The sequence below is a fragment of the Tachypleus tridentatus genome, chromosome 13 (genome assembly GCF_004210375.1).
Source record: "Tachypleus tridentatus isolate NWPU-2018 chromosome 13, ASM421037v1, whole genome shotgun sequence".
NCBI classification, from domain to species: Eukaryota; Metazoa; Arthropoda; class Merostomata; order Xiphosura; family Limulidae; genus Tachypleus; species Tachypleus tridentatus.
Window position 1 is genome coordinate 121,783,754 of NC_134837.1, and position 24,963 is coordinate 121,808,716.

The 24,963-nt window shown below is 34.1% G+C and overlaps 1 protein-coding gene and 1 pseudogene across 1 annotated transcript in view; one reads left to right on the forward strand and one right to left on the reverse strand.

Annotated features, from left to right (window-relative positions):
* The window catches only part of LOC143240677 (DNA-directed RNA polymerase I subunit RPA1-like), a 50,744-nt gene extending 32,440 nt beyond the window's left edge, over positions 1-18,304 (forward strand). Inside the window, 13 exon segments of the mRNA XM_076483499.1 lie at positions 4,335-4,499; positions 4,978-5,171; positions 6,379-6,643; positions 8,339-8,563; positions 10,486-10,535; positions 10,936-11,103; positions 11,361-11,581; positions 11,710-11,852; positions 13,389-13,469; positions 15,588-15,746; positions 17,435-17,545; positions 17,771-17,963; positions 18,046-18,304. Of these exon segments, the coding sequence (XP_076339614.1) occupies positions 4,335-4,499; positions 4,978-5,171; positions 6,379-6,643; positions 8,339-8,563; positions 10,486-10,535; positions 10,936-11,103; positions 11,361-11,581; positions 11,710-11,852; positions 13,389-13,469; positions 15,588-15,746; positions 17,435-17,545; positions 17,771-17,963; positions 18,046-18,170 (2,100 nt within the window). The 3' untranslated portion in view covers positions 18,171-18,304.
* A 3,947-nt stretch (positions 18,305-22,251) lies between these two features.
* LOC143236271 (uncharacterized) lies at positions 22,252-23,001 on the reverse strand (annotated as a pseudogene).
* Positions 23,002-24,963: the final 1,962 nt, after the last annotated feature.

A 24,963-nucleotide genomic window follows, 5' to 3' on the forward strand; every position in this document is an offset into this window, starting at 1 on the left:
ATCTACTCCTGTACAACAGCTCTATAGGAAACAGCTATTGATCTATTTCTATGATTTATTGCACATAACACCAGGATCACTGTTCCACTGATTACAAAGTAAATTAATAAAATCATAAAAGAAAACATGTGTGAGAAGTTTAACAGCTGAAACTGTTAATGTAGGTAACTTGTAACTTTCTGAACAGTACTGCTGTTAGTACAGAAGAAAAATGGTGTTACTTGTAACGTATTTTTCAGTTTTTTTGTTTGTTTTGTTTTTTAGGTGAAGGTGGGTTAGGGTGTTGTTAATGAAAGAAAGTGTGGGAGCCATAGCTCAAGAGTATAAACAAACATTATATTGGAAGAAAGTTTCAAAACCTTTTCAGTTAACATACTGTTTTTTCGTAAGTTACAAGAGTGATCACTACATTGCTGAGCATGGCAACTGGTCAGAGCGAATGTCTTTTGATGTTAAATACATATCTGCAAAATGTCTTAAATGTCTGTTTATTTCTTTTTTTTACCTCTGATATTTCTGTAAAAGCTACTCTATTCTATATTTGACATTTTAGAACACCAACCAGATGGAGCAGGTTTTGGGTAGTTTTAGAACTGTTTATAACACACTTTTTAATTAAATTTGTCCCACATGTCAACAGATGATTTTTTGGCAAATGTGATGTCATGAAAAGCCAACCTTTTAGCATTAGAATCACTCACTAGGATCTGCAGTTGTTGGTCGATGTAATAAACAATTAATATGAAATGCATGTTCTTGTTTTTTATTTTTATCTTATTGTGTAGAGCAGGGGTGGCCAAACTTGCTTAATGTAAAGCCACATACAATAAACTTTAGATGTTTGAGAGCTGCAAGACATGAACAAATATTACACACGCGTGTTTATTGTAATATGCACATCTTGTTAAATAAATATTAATAAATACATGTATCTAATAATATTTATTCATGTATGTAGTTTTTAAACTGTTAATTTGCATTAGTTTCAATATAATCACAAAGCACACATGTATACCAAATGCCTTCAAAATCCTGACTTATTATTTAACTATATTGAGCATATTTCATGTGGTAATGATGCATGCTTGCATTTCATTAACATTAAATGAGACTGCTGAAAATAAAACTAAAAGGGGTAAAAACAAATATTTTTAATGATATTTATTTGTCTCAGTAAATATCTGGTCAAAACATGGAGAAAATATGTAAAACAATGAAATTAGGAATATTTTAATCTGATACCACCTTACAAAATTTTAGTCTTATCATATTTTTCTGACACAAACAAACGTTGATACAATTATCAGGCTATTTACTGCTAGTTGAGGCCTTGTGAGTTTCCATCTTGGTTGTGAGTTGTTGAAATTTTGGCTGATATGTTGTCAAGGCTGTACGAGTCAGCTCTGTCAGGTGTTTATTTGTAAGGATTACACGATGCTTCAACTTCACAAACTTTATTACAGAGTACAGTGATTCACAGCAGTATGTTGTGCTGAAAATTAAGATGAGTCTCACACTGTTTTTTTTCAGTTCAGGATATTTTGTTTCTGGAACTTGCTTCCAGAACTCAGTTGTAGAATGGGATTTATGGATCATCTTTAGATCCAGGTCCTCCTGTAGTTCTATTAGTTCCATTTCCACAGCAGATGATTCTGTCACCAGAGGTTCGAGAATTGGACAACCATTATTGATCACATCACCCATGAATGGATTTACAAGAAAGGTGAAGCAGGGCTTCAGCTTCTGCAAGTCTTCAAACCTTTCTAGGAAATTATCAAGCAGTCCTTGTAATTTATCTTTGTATTCTTCCAGTTTGTGGTCTTTTATTTCAATATCAGGGAATGTATTTATTCTCCTTTTGAGACTGGGAAAGTAACTGAAGTTTCTTGACAATATATCACCTTGAAAAAGTCTTATTTTATTCTGAAAACTGAAAATTGTCTGAGTAAGATCAGAAACAGTCATATCTTTCCCCAGGAGTGCCAAGTTGAGAGTTTGTAGATGATTCATTATATCAATAAGGAACATTAGATCTTGCATCAATTCATTATTTTCCAGTTGAGGATAAAATCTTTTCTTCAAGAAAAGTAATAATAGGCTCCAACAGATTCACAAACCTATTTAAGACATTGCTGGTTGACAGCCACCTCACAAAAAGAAAGAGATATCACTGGGTTTATCTTCAAGCTCCAGTTCTTCAATAAAATTTTTGAACTGTCGGTGGGTCTTCCCATTTAAGCGTATGAAATTGACAATTTCAGGAACAAATTTAATAACATCTTCACACTTGAAGTATCTGTCTGCCAGATGTTCATGATGAATAATGCAATGAACAGGGAGAAACTCTGGAAAGTTGGGACCACTTTTCATAACAGCAATTAATCCTGCATTTTTCCCTACCATTGCAGGTGTTCTATCTGTTGCAACACTGATGAATTTATCCAGTGGAATATCAGCATTTCTTATGGCTCTGTCAAGCTCATTTTTAATGTCAACACCACGAGTTGTTTCTTTTTGTGCTAGTAAGTCCAACATCTCTTTTTTTTTCACAGTTACGTCAGAGGAAACTTAACAAAGAAATACTGCCAGTTGTGGGTTGTCTTGTATGTCTGTAGATTTGTCAAGGGCTAAGTTGAATGTAAGGGAATTATTTAAATCATTTTGCATGCAACATCAGCACTGATCTGGGAGATACATCTCTCTGTAGTGTGGTGTGAAGCTGGTGTTTATTATTTGGATCTAACGCTGCAACAACTTCAGATATATTATTCTCAACAAATTCACCATCAGAATAGGGGCATTTAGCATGAGCAATATTCCATGATATAACAAAACTAGCTTCAGTTATTGTATCAACTTCCTTACTGAACGTTGTCAACAATGTCTGCTGGCTATTTAGCGATGATTTTAACATAGTTTACTTGCTTTTCTGTAATTCTGATTTAGGTGAATAATCAAACAAAAGGTTTTTGATTTGTTTCATAGTGGTCTTTCAAATTACTGGCTTTGTAATGACTGAGTAACACATTGCAGATAAGACACAAAGGTTTACCTCCTTTAACATTTGAAGGCAAAATCTTCCTCCCACTCTGACATAAAATTTCTGTAATTCATCTTCTTACAATTTGATGACACTATCTTCCTTCACAATTAAAGTGAAAAGAAACAGTAAGCTCCGACATGTGCAATACAACCAAATTCTACAGTGTACACCTTGTACGATTACTGATACAGTGTACACCTTGTACGATTACTGATACAGTGTACACCTTGTACGATTACTGATACAGTGTACACCTTGTACGATTACTGATACAGTGCACACCTTGTACGATTACTGATACAGTGTACACCTTGTACGATTACTGATTTTCCAGCACAATTCATCTGTAATCCTTGCTGATCCGAAATTTCTTTAATACCTGACTCAAATCTAGTATTAAAATTAGGATTTAAATTCTTAAATATATTTACTCATCATGAACATTAAACTCACGTTTTAATTCAGTGGATTCCCAGTTTTTACCCGGTAAATAATTATAAAGCTTAATTTTTTTTATTTACCTTTTATATTAATTGTGATGCAAAAAGGAGCTTAGCCAACATATTTCCGCGAGCCGCATATTAAATGTCAAAGAGCCACATGTGGCTCGCGAGCCGTGGGTTGGACACCCCTGGTATAGAGAAAGCTTTACTTGTTACACCAAGTTCATTGTCTACAACTATTGGTGATAGTTACTGATATTGCTAGCCATTTTGATCATGTGTTTTCCACAAAGAAGGACAACGTATTTATGTTAGGTATTCAGTGTATTAAACTCCTGTACAAAAAGCAAAATAAAAATAAAAATTACCTTAGAAACACATGGTAAAGATGCATTTGTGTAGCATACAATATTCACCAATTAAATAGTGCATGTCATGTATTTTAGCCAGTGAAACTGAGCTATAACTCAAATTTATCAGTATACTTGATGGTGATTGGTTGGTTTGTTCTTTGTGTTCCACTGTTTACTATTGCTTGCATGAATTTTTATACATGATGATCACACATTTGTATTTAGAACAAACTAAATTATCACCAGTGATATCTGAAACATTGTTCCAAGTCATTTTTTAAAAAAAATATCTGTGTAGACAGTATGATTATTTGGTATGAAGTGGAGAAATTGCTCAACACATGTCAAACTGTGGGTAAATATCAAGTCTTCTTAAAATTTTCATTTTGATTTTAAATATTTGAACAGTGGGCCCAGTTTATATCATACAAAATGTAGGAAGTTGTGAATCTGGTTTTTTTGATGGGGTGTTTTCTTTACATAAAACTTTTACAGTTCTTCTATGGAGAAGACAGCATGGATATCCTTAAGTGTCAGCTTCTGAAGGAACAACAGCTCTCCCTGATGGTAAAGAACCATGAAGCTATCATCGGTGAAAAAAACTTATCAGAAATAGCAATAAAGTATGATTTAAACAGTGTGAACAAGTCCAAAAAAGAAGTAAGATTCATGCTTAGTGTAATGTAATTCTGGTAAGAAGTAAGATTCATGCTTAGTGTAGTGTAATCCTGGTAAGAAGTAAGAATCATGCTTAGTGTAGTGTAATCCTGGTAAGAAGTAATATTCATGCTTAGTGTAGTGTAATCCTGGTAAGAAGTAAGATTCATGCTTAAAGTGTAATGTAATACTGGTAGTTTTTTTCTTTAAATTGAATCTCTAAACAAGTAAAGTGTACTGTAATAATAGTAGCATGTCCAGATAAATATGTAAACAGCTTGTGCGCTGTAGTTCTGGTAGGCTCTATAGATTAATATGTAAACAGCTAAAGTTTTTAAGTAATCCTAAAGAATATGCAGCTATTTGCAAGGATATAAAAGGATGTTTAATAAATTTCTTTTAACACAGGAATGTTAAGCCTTTTTGTATTTGTGGATTAGAATTATTTTATTATATAACAGTTTTTCCTAATTTCTATTAGATTTCAAAGTGGAAGAAAAAGAATAAAAATCTGGAAAATAACCAGAGAAGAAGTGCTTTCTTGACCTTTTCCAGAGCTCACATTGATTCTTTACGTGAAAAATACTCTGAAGTGAATTTTTTGACTCGGAGAGAAGCAGCAAAGGAAAAATTACAAGACGTATGGTACTCATTAGAACCAAAGGCAAAGAAGAGGTGTGTTAAATAATATCCTAGAATTATGGTATGTTAAATAATATCTTATAATCAATGTGGTGAAACAGTAACACTTATGGTATGTTAAATAACATCCTAGAATCAATGTGGTGAAACAGTAACACTTATGGTATGTTAAATAACATCCTAGAATCAATGTGGTGAAACAGTAACACTTACAGTATGGTAAATGATATCCTAGAATCAATGTGGTGTAACAGTAACACTTACGGTATGGTAAATAACATCCTATAATCAATGTGGTGAAACAGTAACACTTATGGTATGGTAAATAATATCCTAGAATCAATGTGGTGAAACAGTAACACTTAGAGTATGGTAAATAATATCCTAGAATCAATGTGGTGAAACAGTAACACTTACAGTATGGTAAATGATATCCTAGAATCAATGTGGTGTAACAGTAACACTTACGGTATGGTAAATAACATCCTATAATCAATGTGGTGAAACAGTAACACTTATGGTATGGTAAATAATATCCTAGAATCAATGTGATGAAACAGTAACACTTAGAGTATGGTAAATAATATCCTAGAATCAATGTGGTGAAACAGAAACATTTATGGTATGATAAATAATATTCTAGAATCAGTATGGTGAAATAGAAACATTTATGGTATGTAACAAACTGTAAAGCCTGTTAGTAGTGGAATTGGTGTCATAGTTTTTCTAATATTTTGGATACAAACATTAATTTTATGCCATATCTGCTAGATGTTCAGTGTTTTTAGATATGGTGCAGATATTAATGAAACCAATGGCCAAATATATGCTAGGACTAATTTGTAAGTGGCTAACATATTGAAAGTGTCTCAATGTTTTTTTAGAAAAATAAATCAAACTGGAAGATGGAATTTAAAAAATAAGGTTGGGCTTTTATGTAACTAATGTTAATTCATACAAAAGTCTAGTTTTTGGATCACCATGTAGTTTATATGGATGTTGGAATATAAGTGTACATGTCCATTTTGTCTTATACAGATTAATATTAATAAAAAGATAGGATTTGCATATGATTAGACTTTCATGTGCTATTTTTTATGTTGGAGAAAAATATACACCTTATTATATTGAGGTCATTAGAAAGTAAGTGGATAAAAAGTCTTTGTAGGGTTAGTAATATAATACCATAACTTGTTAGAAATGTAGCAAAGTGTTCATACAGATATTTTTCTTTGTAAAGGCTTGTAAAAGAAAACAAGAGTTGTCCAGATCCTGTGACTTCCAGACTGCGACCAGATATTACGTTTGGCTCTTTGCCAGAAAAGTTGGAAAGTGTTGTAGAGAATTACATAGCTACTAATCCAGACAATCTGATTTCTGATGACCCACTCCATTCTCAGTCCAGACACTACATCACCTCAGAACAGTTCCGTAACATGATTTACTTAAAGAGCCTAAAGTCACTTTGTGACCCTGGAGAGGCTGTTGGTTTGTTAGCTGCTCAGGTACTTCCTGATTATTTTCATAGCTGTGTTTTTAAATAAACCACTCAGTCTGACTGAAGATGTTTGACAGGTTGATTTCCAAATGAAACTTTCTTCTACTCTTTTTTTTGTTTTAAATTGCAATTAAAGATATGAATCTTTGCAACAACATAAATCTGGATTGTTCATCAGTATTTTGGAATCCAGAATCCACAATAGTTTTCTGGCTACATGGGAGTAAAACTAATACACTATTCCAGAAAATCTCTGCAAAAAGGGGTTGTAACTGTGCATGTAACACATACAAGATCCAGCCCCATACCTCTATATGGGTCACTTTCTATGGTATGGTGGCTGTCTGGTTTCTGGCAACACTTCTACTGTTTTCCACGAATTTAATAGTCCATTTAACTTCCTGCATTTTTTCTGTCCTTTTGTACCTGAACACTATTGAGAGGCAGGTTTGATAATGTCAGGGCAACAGTTGCAGACATCTTTAATGAACATTTCAGAAATACACATATTCAGTAAATTTGTGAAAATATTGAATGTTACATTTTTTTGAAGTTGAATATTTTGTAATTCTCTAATATTATTTTTCTGTTGGTAATTATACTAAAGATTGGTACACCCATTATTATTGTAGATTTGTTGAAAATGGCAGTTGCGTTTGTGGTAATGTTCCTTAAAGATGTTTACAGTTATTGCTGTTGTTCTACTGTTCATTACAAGACTTCATTTTATATTAAATAAATCAACTGAGAGGCAAGTTATTTTGGTGAAAATGTGTGATATTTTGTGTTAACAGATGAAGCCCTTTATAAGAGGATATTTTATTGGTTTGAACTAAAATGCTGGGAATATCTGTATCTCGCTCGCCTCCTTAACTTTGGTCTCACAGATTAGGTGTTTTGAACTTTACTTTGAAATCAATCACAAGTTGAACAAATGCTTTTTATTATATTTTCATAATAATTTATAATAGTAACTCCCTTGCTTTCCCTGGTACTTGTGGACCTAAGAAACATTGCTATAAATTAGAATTATCATATTTCTTGTTGAATAATAATGATGTGTTACATTTGTTTCTGTCAGTGAAGGGTATGTAATATGTATTAATTGTAACTAAAATCAAGGGCTTTTTCCCTACAAGACTTATTACCAAGAAATACATTAACAAAATTGTTTACTGATGATTTTGTTAGAGCTTCAATTATCTGTGACTGAAATACCTTGCTGTGACCGGTTCTGCAACTGACTAACAGGATGTTAGCCATGTGGCACATTTATTTGTTCCCAACTTCTTTATGCATTGAATTCCCTAACAAGGCCTTTTATCCAGTAATGTATTTCTGGCTCTCATAATTTGTCAAAAAAATCAAAGCGCACAAGGTTCACACTAATAATAATAAATACAACAATGAAATTAATTGTGAGTTAACAGTACTTAAACAAGTTGGTTACTACAAGCTTTGATATACATGTAATATAGGCTGGGATCCACTAAATGGTGGTTCATACATTTAGGAGACAGATATTAAGAAGTTTATTAGTACAAATTATAACCATTCAGCATATCTGTATTTATGCATTAACACAACAATAAAGCATACGATTACAGAAAAACTATAAAAATAAACTTTAGAAACTGTATGATTGAATGATTTTATTTGTTTAGAACTACCTGAAATTTAAGTTATTCTCTTTATTTTATAGTCAATTGGAGAACCGTCCACTCAGATGACCTTGAATACTTTCCACTTTGCTGGCCGTGGAGAAATGAATGTCACTCTTGGAATTCCTCGTCTCAGAGAGATTCTAATGGTAGCCAGTGCTAATATTGCCACTCCTAGTATGGATATGCCACTGTTGAAAGGACCTGATATAGAGAAGAAAGCTGAGAAACTTCGTTTAAAGCTAAATAAAGTTCACTTGTTTCAGGTTTATTATATTTTTACTGTTCTTAAACTCTGAAATGTTGTGGTTGTATAACGTATAAAGTATGGTATTATTCGATAGATTGAACAGGAGGCATTGGTGCAGCTCTCTAACATTGTAGTGGCAGGAGTGTCAAAGATGATGCTAAACCATGAGTGTATTGGTACATTATTCTGAGTTTGTGTCTGAAGTGGATTAAGAAGTATGTAAAAAATAATTTTAAGTTTAAGCAGTAATGATTGAAATTATTGTATCATGAAACAGGTAGGAATGTGTGAGTGTTGTGTTAGGAAACATGGGTAGGACTCTGTATGAGTGTTGTGATGGGAAACATGGGTAGGACTCTGTATGAGTGTTGTGTTGGGAAACATGGGTAGGACTCTGTATGAGTGTTGTGTTGGGAAACATGGGTAGGACTCTGTATGAGTGCTGTGTTGGGAAACATGGGTAGGACTCTGTATGAGTGTTGTGTTAGGAAACATGGGTAGGACTCTGTATGAGTGTTGTGTTGGGAAACATGGGTAGGACTCTGTATGAGTGTTGTGTTGGGAAACATGGGTAGGACTCTGTATGAGTGCTGTGTTGGGAAACATGGGTAGGACTCTGTATGAGTGCTGTGTTGGGAAACATGGGTAGGACTCTGTATGAGTGCTGTGTTGGGAAACATGGGTAGGACTCTGTATGAGTGTTGTGTTAGGAAACATGGGTAGGACTCTGTATGAGTGTTGTGTTGGGAAACATGGGTAGGACTCTGTATGAGTGTTGTGTTGGGAAACATGGGTAGGACTCTGTATGAGTGCTGTGTTGGGAAACATGGGTAGGACTCTGTATGAGTGCTGTGTTGGGAAACATGGGTAGGACTCTGTATGAGTGCTGTGTTGGGAAACATGGGTAGGACTCTGTATGAGTGCTGTGTTGGGAAACATGGGTAGGACTCTGTGTGAGTGCTGTGTTGGGAAACATGGGTAGGACTCTGTGTGAGTGCTGTGTTGGGAAACATGGGTAGGACTCTGTGTGAGTGCTGTGTTGGGAAACATGGGTAGGACTCTGTGTGAGTGCTGTGTTGGGAAACATGGGTAGGACTCTGTGTGAGTGCTGTGTTGGGAAACATGGGTAGGACTCTGTGTGAGTGCTGTGTTGGGAAACATGGGTAGGACTCTGTGTGAGTGCTGTGTTGGGAAACATGGGTAGGACTCTGTGTGAGTGCTGTGTTGGGAAACATGGGTAGGACTCTGTGTGAGTGCTGTGTTGGGAAACATGGGTAGGACTCTGTGTGAGTGCTGTGTTGGGAAACATGGGTAGGACTCTGTGTGAGTGCTGTGTTGGGAAACATGGGTAGGACTCTGTGTGAGTGCTGTGTTGGGAAACATGGGTAGGACTCTGTATGAGTGCTGTGTTGGGAAACATGGGTAGGACTCTGTGTGAGTGCTGTGTTGGGAAACATGGGTAGGACTCTGTATGAGTGCTGTGTTGGGAAACATGGGTAGTACTCTGTATGAGTGTCGTGTTGGGAAACATGGGTAGTACTCTGTATGAGTGTCGTGTTGGGAAACATGGGTAGTACTCTGTATGAGTGTCGTGTTGGGAAACATGGGTAGGACTCTGTATGAGTGTCGTGTTGGGAAACATGGGTAGGACTCTGTATGAGTGTCGTGTTGGGAAACATGGGTAGGACTCTGTATGAGTGTCGTGTTGGGAAACATGGGTAGGACTCTGTATGAGTGTCGTGTTGGGAACATGGGTAGGACTCTGAGTGTCGTGTTGGGAGACATGGGTAGGACTGTATGAGTGTCATGAGATATGGACACATCTTGTTCTAGTGTCATATAAGAAGGCATGTGTACAGCTCGGAAACATAGGTGTAGATTGGTGGAAACATCATTATACTTTATACAGATGTAGCATTTTAAAACTTTTTTTTTCAGATTCTTGAAGAAGTTACAGTAACTGAATTACTGACTGTGAAAGAAAGACAGTAAGTTTAAATGTTAGAATTAATTTATAGGTTGTAAGTTATACAAAAAAAGACTGTATAAGTCCTGAATAAAGTGTCATTATATAATGTGTTGGTAGTTCCCTGCTAGCTCAACACATAGCTTGAGAGTTTAGAATATTAAAATTCAAAGTTTTATATCTACAGTTAACAGCATTCAGGTAGCCTGTATAAAGACACAACTAGTTAAACAGATGCAAATAATAAAACACTTTGGTTAAGTAACCATTTAATGACTTTTTTGTTTACCACCACAATGTAAGCTTTTAAGCAAGTGATAGTTTAATACTAGCAAGCAACAGTTTCATACAAAGGTATTAAATATGATTGTTTAGTGTGGTAATGAGAAAGTCCTTAACATTTTCTTTTACTTCCTCCTCAGGAATCGCTACAGGAGTTATAAGATCCACTTCAAATTCTTACCTTACAAAGCTTACAAGACCCATTTTTATGTAAACCCTAGTAGAGTTCTCCATTATATGGAGAAAGTGTTCATAAAGAAATTGGTCCTAGCAACCCGTAAAAAGTTACAGATTATGTCAGAATTCAGGTTAGTTTTTGAATGGTGAATATTATTTTTGCAACCTATTATTAACCTGGTGTTTGATTTTTCTGTCTTTTGACCATGCATCACTTCTGGTGTTCTTAATTTGTTTTCAAATTTATGTGGCCTGAGTGCAAAGTTATTTGATGTGCTGTAAATCTGAGCCACTAAGAGGCAATAAACTAGCACTATAAATTAAGTTTCTGTGTTAATTCATTTTAATGACTGTGAAAAAAAAATGTTTAAAACATTTTCATTTCTAGACTTCTGAGTACAGCAACCAGACAAGAAAGAGGTTCCAAGATACCCCAGGATGAAGACTCTGAGGGGAATGCTGTGGCACCTGAACCTGATGGAGGAGAGAGCTCTGATGAAGGTGAAGGAGATGGTGATACCACATCCACTAAGTTTCGACGACGACACGATCAAGATCTGGAATATGAAGAACCAGAAGAAGAAGAAATGATGAAAGATGAAGAGTCTGGTAATAAAATCAATTAACTTGTTTGACGTTACACATCCTATCGATTGGTAGTAATTATTCATTTTGCTACTTTACATACCTAGTAATTTTAACATCCACAGTCATAAATCGTGTTTTCTCTTTGTCAGAGAGTGACGATCTTGAAGTGGAATCAACAGTGAAACAACAGGAGGGTGAAGATGACAGCCAAGAAGTTTTAGAAGATGTGGTGTCAAAGAAAATAAAAAAGGAAGGAGAGAATTTGGACGTGTTAAAAGCAACACGTGTAAATGTAAGTATGTTCAACATTTAAACTTCTGTTCTTTTTTTTTTTTCAGGTTCAAGTTCAATAAAGATTTCCTTCAAGAAGGTGCTACTTGTTATGTTTTACACAATATTTAATGAAGGACTTGGTAGAAGTTTAGTAAAAATTTTAGTTCCTACTGGAATAATCTACTGAAGCCTTATAATGTTCAAAGAAAACGTATAAAACTGTAAAGAATTAACCAATAGGAAAGGTTTTATTGAACTTATGGTGGTGTAAATAGTGAAATGAGTAGTATTTGTTAACCATCTGGCTAGGTGTAGGTGAAAGTGCATCTCATGACCTTTTACAGTTAAATTTAAAATTTAATTAAAGTACTTTATTTTAAACGTATATGAATAAACTTGTCATTGAAATGTAGTTAATAAATCAAATTTTAAATTGTATAAGTTTTAATTTTTAAACATTTAAATAAATCCTTAATCTTTCTTCATTTGAGAATCTTGAAATTTGTTTCCTCGGTCTTGGAGTTTAACAGTTCAGTGTAACTTACTCATTATACTATAGATATTACTGAGTCTAATTAATATAGCTTACAATCTTGCTTATAAATCCATAAGCCGGAATGTTAGACCATTTACCACACTCATCTGTCACATCCTCTTTATAATTTTCTCTGATGTTAAGGTAATGGCTTAAGTGGTTATACACCACTTATAACCAACAGAATGACAGGTATCAAATGTAGTCTAATGTTATGTTGTTTTCAGTACAGAGTATTGTCTGTTTTGCCTTCAATTTTGAAGTTTGTCATGTTGTTCAGATTTGAGGAGCTAATGAATTATTTTAAAGTTTTCTTGTGCCTTAGTTAGAAAGTCAGTTAAATTATAATAGTTATATGACTCTGCTTACTTTGTGTATGTTATTATCCTGTATTCTTAAAGTGCAACCTTTAAATGAATAAAAATATTTAATGTCCAAGTATCATCATTAAAAGTAGGCTTAAATATTATTGGCAACCAACAAGAAAAAGTAAGACACTAGTTATAAGTACTATATTTCGTTTTTCATGTGTATATTGTATTAATTGTTGTAAAACTAACAGTACCTAAAATGTAAAATTAGAAATTTATTAAGTTAAAGTTACATTATGTAACATTTTTCCCATGAAGTGTGCTTTTAAGTAGCTTGAAGGTACTAAGTTATCAAATGTAGTAGAATGTTTTCTGTTCACTGAGTACTTTACAGTGTTGGTTCCATGAATTTATAGAATTTACTGAAACTTATCAAATTTTATTTTAAAAGTTACAGTGTAGATACTCTTAATGATTACAGTTCTTAGGTCAGTGTGACTCACTGTAATTGTTATAACTGGTTACAGTTCTTAGATCAGCATGACTCGCTGTAGGTGTAAAGATTGGTGCAGTGTTTACATCTTTCAAATAATTTTTTTATGGTAAGAATATTGTTCTGTTCTTCCACAAACTTAATCTTGATAGAATCATCAGAAACCAACATCAGCAATAAATGGAATTTGATAATCTTTATATTCATATATTTTAGTCTGTTCTCTCTCTGAACCCATGGATTGTCCAGTACAACTTTGACACAAAGAAGGAAGAATGGTGTGAAGTTACACTTCAGGTATGTATGTACAAGTATTTATAATAATGGTGTGAAGTTACGCTTCAGGTATGTATGTACAAGTATTTATAATAATGGTGTGAAGGTATGCTTCAGGTATATATGTACCAATATTTAGAATAATCATGATTATGGTTTCATTAGTTAGTAGCTTGATATTGTGTGGATCACATGTTTCTTCTGCTGTCTCTGGCAGAGTTCTTAAAACCAGATACTTGTTTTTTGTAGGAAGAAAGATATACCAGCCACTTATATATTTGGTGTTCTTTTTTAGAAAGATGCACTAGCCACTCACAGGTCCTTGATGTTCTTTTTAAAAAGAAAAATGTACTTAGCCACTCATGGGTCTTTGGTGTTCTTTTCTGGAAAGAAAGGTGGACTTAGCCACTCACAGGTCCATGGTCTCCGTTTAGAAATAAAGATGTGCTATCCACTCACACATCTGGTCCTGTAAGTCATTTAGCTGTTCGGGTGGCTTCATATTTTGTTGAGTGTATTATCAGTTAGATGTAGATTTTTTCTCTTTTCTGTCTGATGTGATGCAGATCAATCAATTTTAGAGACTTTTGTGTTCCTGATCTGACTATTATTGGTCTTTTACAGTCTCTATGTACTAAAGTCAATGTGTATGGAGTGTCATAAATACTGGTTTTATTGATATTTAACTCCAGATCACTGTTCCTTTGTACATATTCAGAGACCTTTGTCTCTTAGTTTATTTTCTGGTTGTAATGGTATGTGTTCCTCATTTTCTTCACCATATTCTGCACTTCGGAAACTAAGCAGCCTGTAATTTTATTTATCTTTGAGACTACTGTGTGTAGCAGTGGAAGCTAACCTTTCACTCTATCTAAACTAAATAGTGGCTCAAGAGCAGCTGTTCCAAATATGTTCCATGCAGAAGTTGCTATCCAACCATAGATTTGGAAGTATGTGGTTGATTTCTGCACATACATATTTATAATGTGACCACATACAATGTGGTAAGCTTGTGAACAAACATCATCCAGTAAGGGTTCAATTTGAAAATAGTGAAAGGTGAGTTTTCATTCACAGTCTGTGATAGACATCACAGACTGGTCTAGTCTTCTAAGTTAGCTGAAATAAAGGAAAGAAAATCCCACTATGACCAACTGTGAAATATGCCATGGAGTAACAATATACAACTACATAGCCAAGTTTCTTTGTATCAGAGGATTTGTTCTTTCCAAACAAATAGAATAAAATATGAACCATAGCTGAGTGAAAACTAAGAGCTCTTTAACATCTGATCTAACAGAAATGTGAATGTACATCTTAAAATATTATATTTGTGTTTGTCTGTCTGGAATGTTTTTACCAGTATTTCAAAAGATTCTTTAAATCTGACATCAGTTCTAGGAGATCAGATCATATATCGATTTGACAAAATTATAATGAATAACTTTTGTTGAAATTTGTTCTTGGAGGGGTGATGAATAAATTAGGGAAGAAAGGGGGATGCCTAGAGAGTGAATCTTACAAATCTCTCACTTGGAGAAAGTTAAGCTTTGTTTTTAATATTGCCTTACATATTTAAGAACTTAAAACTTGCATACAATTAAAATATAGATCATTATCTACATTTTTATGCTATATTTATTTGTATGCCATGGAAGGAAAAATACTGAATTTGAATTTTGACTGTGTCACAAATATCATGTGACCTCCACTGAAAAAGAGACCTGTAGTGAGAGGATTAAATAGTAACATCTATGTGAGTTTGTTTCTCTTACTGTGTAAAACATTTTTCAACGAGACTAAATATTATTGACCTTAAACATAATGATTGCAGGAAAGCTTAGCTTAAATGCTGTGCATGAAAATGATAGAATGAGGAAAATGTAAGCAAAAGCATGAAAACTAATGTAAATGTTTTGTGGGTTGAGGGTAGTAGGATGTAAATCAGTTACATTAATTGGTGTATAAACAGTGGTCATGTGACTACCCAATAGTAAGAACTGGTTAATTAATTTTAATTAGTTAACAATTAAAGTTTTCAAGAAACATCAGTTTGTTTTCACTCTAATAAGTAAATGTTTTTGGAATTAACTCTTTAACAAACATGTTTGTTGAATTATCATTATGCATTTATTACAGCTTGGACTAGAAGGGAGCAAACTGGATATGACTTCACTTGTGGAAGAGGAAGCAAAAAAAGCAGTAATCCAAGAAACCGACAAAATAAGTCGAAGCTTCTTGATCACAGATCCCAGATCAGGTGGTCAAATATTGAAAACTGAAGGTGTCAACTTACGGGTGAGTTATCATAAGTTGTTGATAACATCTTTGTGTTTGTTGCTATATTGAATCGGGAAGTTTAGTTAAGTGTCTAGTTCTGTTGCTGTAAATATGAACTTCCTAGAGTACAATGAGAACTGCACCATTCTGTTTATTTAACCTGGGTTTAAGTCTATCATGCAATAGATTATTCCATTGTTATTAGGCTTAGTCAATATATGTAAATCTTCCCTAGAATCAGGTTTAACACACTTTATTCACACTGAAATATGACATGATCTTAATTGTGTTTTTAGCGCACGAGTTATCGATCCTGTATAAGTGTAATTACTATTACATGTTTGTTTGATGTATAATATATAGATGTGCATTCTTTGTATACTTAAAAATATTTTGTCCTACACAGTGTTTTAACTATATATCTTAACTGTAATGCATTATATTTCTTAACCAATTTATTATTTTTGTTACTAGATTCCAGTAAATGGTAAAATTAAAAAGTAACTCTTTGTTTCCACACTTCTAACTTTGACGACATTGGAAAATAATGTTGTCAACAAATCCTTCATTTGTTTTCTTAAAAAGATAGAATTTATTTTGTTTACCTTTTATCTCATACATTTGATAAACCACTATGTTTGTGAAGTTTTTCTCAAAATATAACAGTATGAAACTTAGACTGAAAATATATATAATCTTGTAAGTGTGTTTCTGTGTAAAATCGAGTTTTCCATCTTTCTTATGAACAAGTAATTCATGGATGTTTGGGATTACAATGATGTTCAGCAGTCAACTTGATAATAGAATATTTACTGTTGAGATATTTTAACAAACTCTTAACATGTTTGACTTGTCTAAAGATGATAAAACTATTAACTATTATTTTATTATATATTGACTTTTTCTACATTGACAAAGAATTGTCTCCATAGCAATCACACCTGAGTGATTGTAGATTTCATTCCTGTAATAACTCATGACTTATAAAAATATTATTTGATCATTATGTGTATATCTGTGCTCATATTTAGTGCTTTAGTATATGAACACTTAACCAAGAATCTGGACAACTTAAAAGTTATATGTAAGAATTAAGAAGCACTCAGACAACTGATGATGTACGTAACTTAACTAAGAACCCAGACAGCTGATGATGTACGTAACTTAACTAAGAACCCAGACAACTGGTGATGTACGTAACTTAACTAAGAACCCAGACAAAATATTATTGTGGAATTCCTGAATATATTGTTCAGAACAGATTCTACAGAACAGAGTTCGGGAAATGTTGTTATAGAAGATAAGTGGATAACACTTTTGTCATATTTAGATAGGTCCAAAATCAGCATAATTATATATCTTCTTTTGTTAGGTTTACTTTTTAGTGATAACGTTACTAATTTGAAAGTGATATGTTAAAATCTTTTAAAATACACTTGTTCATTAAGAGTATTAGTTTTACTCCATAAATATGAATTTGTTAGTATTTTCTAAGGTTGTTGGCATTAGAAATAGAGAAACAAAACTATTGCTTTTGTTTGACTATACATTAGAAAACAGACAATAAGTGTTAGAAATAAGTGTAGAAAAATTACAGGTTTTTACCATTCTGGCATTAACTGTACATTTATGATGGACTCATTAGTATTGAAATATTTACTTAACTATTTTATCCACAATTCTATTTACTTCATTTCATATTCCAGGAAATGTTCAATTATGACCAAATTCTCGACCTAAATAAGATCTATAGTAATGATATACATGCTGTGGTCAGTACATATGGAATCGAAGCAGCTGCAAAATCAATTGTGAAGGTAAGGAAATTAGTTATTTAAGTTTAGTGGCTTTAGAAAAACAAACAAACCTGAATGCTTTTAAAGGTGGGTATTTCTTCATTATTAGCTGAAATTATGCAACTTAATGAGGAAAAGTCCACCTTTTTTTCTTTTTTAAAGTACTCTGGTGGTGGAATCTTATAATCATAAAATTGTTACCAACAACAAAAAAAATTACATTAACAGATTTTATTCTTTTCTTAGGAAATTACAAATGTGTTTGCTGTTTATGGAATTGAAGTAGATCCTCGTCATCTGTCGCTCGTTGCCGACTACATGACGTTTGATGGAACTTACAAACCATGTAATAGAATTGGTATGGAAAGCAGTGCCTCTCCACTACAACAGATGACATTTGAAACAACAATGAATTTTCTGAAGTCAGCAACACTTTCAGGTGAGATTCTTGCCGTTAGAACAGAATATTAACATTCAATATTTTTAATTTTATATACAACTAAATATCTCTGGTGTTTCAGGTTTTCAAGATCCATTAAAGTCTCCATCTTCTCGACTTGTCCTTGGTCATTTAGTAGCAGGAGGAACTGGATCTTTTGACTTGCTTCAGCCTAGAATTAATCTTTCTAAGAAGTCCAGAAAGTGACAGTCTTCCAGAAAATAGTGTATATTTTGAATTTTACGAAAGTAATATTTGTAAATATGAGAATCACGTATGTGTACGTGTGGTACCAAGTATTTGTTTAAAATCTTACACAAAATAAAGTAATTTTGTGACTCGTTTTTGCCTTGGAGTTTTGTTTAAGTGAAACTTCTCTAAGTAAAATTCTGGATAATTAAAGGAATCCCAGCAAGTGTCCAATCAAATATATGAAGGTTGCAAAATATATTTTCCTGTTTACACAAATGGTTTTCTTTTTTTCTTGGGCCTATTAGGTTTATTTCACATTTAAGAACACTTACACAAATTCTTATAAAAACATCTTGATGAACCACAAAGAATTCCTTTAGTAATAGAACAAAATTTCACCTGCTAATTGGGTGGGTTGTGATAATCCCCAATTTTTAACTTATGATCTTCCTCATAAAATGAGCCAAGAATTCTACACCGTGATACACCTTTGCTTTCTATTGCATTAAAGATTCATTTTTTTAAAGATGTAGTAATAATCAGTACTAAGTAATTGTTGTCTTTTCTGGATGGTAATAAAAACTGTCGATCCTCCTTTAACCCTCAAATGGCAGTCATTATCAGTTGATGCTGCTACCTACAACATTTCCACTGTTTAAGGGTTAAGTAGCAGTCAGTATCATCTCAGCATTCGTTTACAAACCTATAGGTTTTACTTACATAATGTAAGCATACTTTGATTTTTGCCTCCATTATTTTATATGATTTTTAAAGGTTAGGTGGATATTTTAAAGCAAATTTAATTGTGAAATCTTTTCTATTTAAGAACGAAACATTACAGCTTCATTAAAAAACTTTATACTGCTTCAACATATAAAAAATGGAAATTTCCTTTTTATTCAGAACAAAACGTTAAGGATGAATTAACTTTAGAAAGTAGCCATAATAACCTTCTAGGTTTAAAAATTTCGAAAGAGAATCCCTCTTATTCAAGGGCTTGTGTTAACTTTCTTATCTAGAAAAGTAAGGGGTTGCAAAAAGAATATTCTCCCCTTCCTGAACAAGAAAAGCTTTTGCAAGCCTTCAAACTTGCAAATATTGATACGTGTGATGATGTCGTCACTATCACGCAACTGTAACGTATCATTAGCATCGTTTTTATGCCATCGTAAGTTACCATGGTGTTGAATCAAAATTCAGATGCGTGTTGCTTCCGCTGCGCTCGGGCTTACCCACAGACAAGTGGTGGATCTTTTGAGAAATTTTAAAGCTTTGAATCGTCACATTGCAGTAGCAAATTTGAAGAATCCCATATCAGTGAAACTCGTAGCAGAAAATTTCAAGCTACTGAAAAAAAATATCCATTGTTGGTGGAACTCTTATCTCAAAGAAGAAACTTAGATGATGAATTGAAACAGAACGTTGGAAGAAAGCAGTAATTTTCAGTTCCTTCGGTGAGATTTTTTCACAACAAAACGGGCAAGTACTTTCAAAGAACTAAAAATAAAATAAAAATCAACTAGCCAGCCCTAGTCACGTCAACGTGCATCACACCACTGTCTCGAGAACTTTGAAACGAGAGGTTTATTTTATTGTTAAAATCATATCTTGCATAAAAATATTTAATAATGCTGACAGTTAACGTATCGAAAAATACTAACGAAAGGTTTATTCAGTTATTGATTTCTGGTGGTCAACATATCGAGAAATATTGACTAAAAGTTTGATCAATTATTGGTTTCTTGGTTTGTTCATTTTCAAGAGAAAAAAAAAAAGGACATTTTTGTAACATCCCTTATAGTAAAATCGAAGGTAACCAGAATTTTCACAATAAATCAAGGCTTAAATAATTCAAGCTCTAACAAGAAAGACTTCCATTTTGAAAATGGTACAAGAGAGCATAAATTTCTGCTTTAGTCATATAAAAATAGAAATTTTCACGAAATATGAGAAAGGTATGTTGGTAGTTTGACGAAAACATAATCTTTCTGAAACGCCAAAAAGTAGGAAGTTTAATTGTGAAATTTCCGATTCTCTATTTCTTAGAAAAATCCAAGAATTAAAATTTACGACTTCAATGAAAAAAGTTACATTACTTCGACAGCTCAAGCAAATTTCTGTCACTCAGAACAAAGAAAAAGTTAACAAGTAAATTTAGAAAGTAGTGGAGAAAACTTAATTTAAATATTTGTTGTTTCAATTATCGTTTTGAAGCCATTGTATTATCTTTCTTATCTTGAGAAATATAGTAGAACCGAAGATAACTGGAATTTCACAACAAACTAAGGCTTAAATATTGTGATTTCTGACAAAACGAGTTCAATTTTGTTTGTGTGCTTTGAATTTCGCGCAAAGCTACTCGAGGGCTATCTGCGCTAGCTGTCCCTAATTTAACAATGTAAAACTAGAGGGAAGGCACCTAGTCATCACCACCCACCGCCAACTCTCTTACTAACGAATAGTGGGATTGACCGTCACATTATAACGCCCCCACGGCTGAAAGGGCGAGCATGTTTGGTGCGACCGCGATTCGAACCCGCGACCCTCGGATTACTAGTCGAACGCCTTAACATGCTTGGCCATTCCGGGCCAGTTCTATTTTGAAAAGCCAATATGAAACATCTTTCTTTTCCAATAATGTAAGAAATAAAATGTTTCATAATTTTTAGAAAAATATCGAGCATGTAGATATGGTATTTTTAATGTAGACTTATTATATGATCTTCAGTTCTCTCTATTTAGAAAACTCAAGAATGAAACATTACGATTTTAATTAAAAATATTACATCGCTTCGACATCTAAACAAAATCAAAATTTTCTAATTTAGAAAATAACATTAACGATGTATTAAATTTTGGAAGTAGCTGTAACAATCTTTTAGATTTAAGGATTTACATACCATGTTGAATTTGTGGAAACAAACTGACGTAAAGTGGTTGGTAGGTTTGGTGTTTTATGGCGCAAGGCAACTAGGGTATCTGCGCCGACTTAAAGTGATTACACAACATTACTAACCTGTTTTTGAGTATAAAATGCTTTTTTTTGTCTCCATAGTTTTATTTTTTGCGACTAATGTTAAAGTCTCGTGTCTAATACCCTCTATTAACTCTGAATTTTAGACACCAGATGACAGTAAATTTTTATTTTATTGAAGTAAAAACATTTCATTCCACAGAAAATGTATGAAAGACGAGCACGTTTTGAAATTTATCTTAATTTTTAGATACAGTAACAAAAAACTTCAGAGTAAGTAGTATTTCTTCACTTTGTCTAATGATGCTATATTTATTCACTTTTTTGTTTTTTTAATATCATGCCCTATTTAAAAAATAAATACTTTACTTTTGAACACTGGATGTAAAAATATCTCACACTGACTATAATTGTTTGTTTCGGATGTCGCGCAAAGCTACACTATCTGCGCTAGTCGTCCCTAATTTTGCAGTGTAATATTAGAGGGAATGCAGTTAGTCATAACCGCCAACCCTTGGCCTACTCTTTTACCAACGAATAGTAGGGATTGACCGTCACATTATAATGCCACCACGGCTGAAAGGGCGAACATGTTTGGTGTGACGGGGATTCGAACCCGCAACCCTTAGATTATGAGTCAAGTGCCTTAACCATCTGGCCATGCCGGGCCGACTATAATGGTAAATACTATGTGGCAACATTGAATTCCTTACTTTCTAAGACATGTAGAATGCTTTGTCATCATCAAGAAATTTTCTTTTTTCATCTTTCTGGTTTGCTGAACTTTATACGTCTGCCCTATTTTTTAAAAATTGTTTACTGTTCAAATAGAGCGTAGTTTGTCTCGCAATAATATATTTCTACATAGAAAATAAAGGTAGCGTGAAACCAATGCAATTATACAGTGACGTTTCAAAAACTATCAAATATCAGAAGCTAATGATTAGTTGTATTCAAACTGTTGATACGTGTTTATTCATTGAGAGCACATGTACAGAAAAAAATCCTAACTACAGGTGGCAGTTCTTATCTCAATGTTCTTAACACTTCCACTTAATTTCAAGTTTTACACAAACGTACAATTACCGTCAATCTATTATTATAATCATCACTTTATCTTGTTCATTTATCCATTGGTGCCAGTTCAACATTATCTCTGAACCTTTCAAATGCATTTCTAGCAAGTGACTTTGTAAGAATGTCAGCAGTCATACTGTTTGTGGGACAATATTCCAGTTTTACTGATCCGCTCTGCACACATTGGCGAATGAAGTGGTAACGAATATCAATGTGTTTTGTTCTTGCATGACCCGCTGGATTCTGTGCCATGGCGATTGTTCCTTGGTTATCTTCCATGATACGAACAGGGTCATCAACTTGGGAACCTATTTCTTGCAGTAGTCTTCTCAACCATACTGTTTCCTGTGCTGCAAGACTCAAGGCTATATACTCTACCTCTGAGGTGGACAGGGCCACCGTGGATTGCTTTTTGCTAATCCAACTTACAGCTGCTCCTACTTGAATGAAGATATTTCCTGATGTGGACTTCCTATCATCCAGGTCTCCAGCAAAATCTGCATCTGAGTAACCAGTAATGACGTCTCCTGGTACCTTTTCAAACTTAAGACTAAGATCAGCTGTTCCTTTCAAGTAACTTAGGATTCTCTTCGCTGCTGTCAAATGTGCTGTGTTGGGCTGAGCACAATATTTCAATATTGCTCCCACTGTATATACAATATCTAGTCTTGTTCCCATTGTAGCATACAGAAGGCTGCCTACCAACGACTGGTACAAACTGCGGTCAACATGAGTGCTAACACCATCATCATTTTGCAGTTTCACGTTTATATCTGATGTAGTTGCAACTGCCATGATTTGTTCCAACAGTGTGGTGACTGTTTTAATCCATACAGTGATTTTTTTCAGTTTACACACAAGGTTTTTCCTTCCCTGGAACAGCGTAGCCTTCCGGTTGTTCCGTGTATATCTCTTCATCCAGATTTCCATTCAGAAAGGCAGTTATGACATCTATCTGGTGAATTTTCAAGTTGTTGTGCACAACAAATGCAATCAAGGAGCGAATTGATGCATAGCCCACCACTGGGGAGAAGGTTTCCTCGTAATCCAGACCATAATTCTGCGAGTAACCTTTGGCCACCAGTCTACTCTTGAACCTCTCTATATTTCCAGTATTTCCATACTTAACTTTGAATACCCACTCACAACCTATAGGTTTTCTTCCAGCTGGTAATTCCACCAGATCCCAGGTGTCATTTTCTTGTAAAGACTCAAATTCCAGATCTATGACTGACTTCCACTCCTTTGCATTGTCACTTGACATTGCTTCACATAATGTGCTTGGCTTTAACATATTGCATAAGTTTGCAGTGTGACAAACTGATTCATTTGCTGCTGCCATATCAGCATGCTCATCATATCCATAACGGATGGGGAGGTTTTCTGTTTCTTGCTGGTCGTTCAGCTTTATCTTCTGTTTTTTTGGTCCACTATCTGTTCACTTGATGAGATATACTCATTTGTCACAGGCTCTTGACCAAATTCTGTTTCATTAAAGATAACATCTCGCCATATGAAGATCTTCCTCGATTTTTCATCATACAGTCGATATCCCTTGGTGCAGTTATCATATCCAATGAAACGTACCTCATAGACTTCATGTCTAATTTCTGTCTTGACGCATCTGGCACATATGCATATGCAAGACATCCGAACACTTTCATGTGTTCTACATCTGGTTTCTTCCCATACCATCTCTCATATGTCGTACTACCATCTTTTATTGCCGATGTGGATACTCTGTTACCCACATACGCTGCAGTAGCTACAGCTTTCGCCCAATACATTCTTGGTAACTTAGCACGTGACAGCATGCTTCTTGCTGATTTTACAAGAGTTCTGTTCCTTCTCTCAGCAACATCATTTTGTTCTGGACAATATGCTACTGACATCTCATGATGAATGCATCTTGACTTCAAATATTGCTGGAACTCATTTGACGTATATTCTCTGCCATTATCTGTGCGCAGGGTTTTTTATGCGCCCTCCAGATTCATTTGAGTACAACTTTTCAAATTCCTTGAATTTCTCAAATACTTCTGACTTCTGTTTCAAGAAATACACTCTGCAGTATCTTGAGTAATCAATAAATGTAACAAAGTACTTGCTTCCTCCAATAGATGGAGTTTGCGTAAGACCACAGACATCACTGTGTACCAGTTGCAGTCTTCTCTTTGATCTGATCTCTCCAACTGACTTAAATGGCTTCCTGTGCATTTTACCTTCAGTGCATCCATCACAGAAACTGGCTTCATCAGACTTATGGAATTTGATTCCACTTACATTTCCACTCCTGACAAGCTTCTGTAACTGTGAAACACTGATATGCCCTAGTCGTTGATGCCATATATCCAAGCCATTTATGCTGCTGTTTGAGGCTACTGAAGCATTATCAATAACACTGGTCTTACAGTCCAGTTTGTACAGACCATCATCCATTCTTGTACCCATGCCATGGAGTTGTCCTGATTTACCTCGGATGTAACAGCGATTAACTCCAAACTGCACAATATTTCCTTTTTCAGTAGCAGCTCGTACTGAAAATAGATTGTTAGCTAATTTTGGTATATGAAGGACACTCTGCATTGTGACATGCTTTGAATTACTGGCTTTAAATGTCATTACTAGTTTACAGTTTCCAATTTCAAGAGCTTTACCAGTTTTTCCATCACCAATCCTAACTTTCTGACGTGTGCTAAACTTGTGATAATTTGATATGTTCCTCTGGTGTGTCATATGCCTAGACACACCAGAATC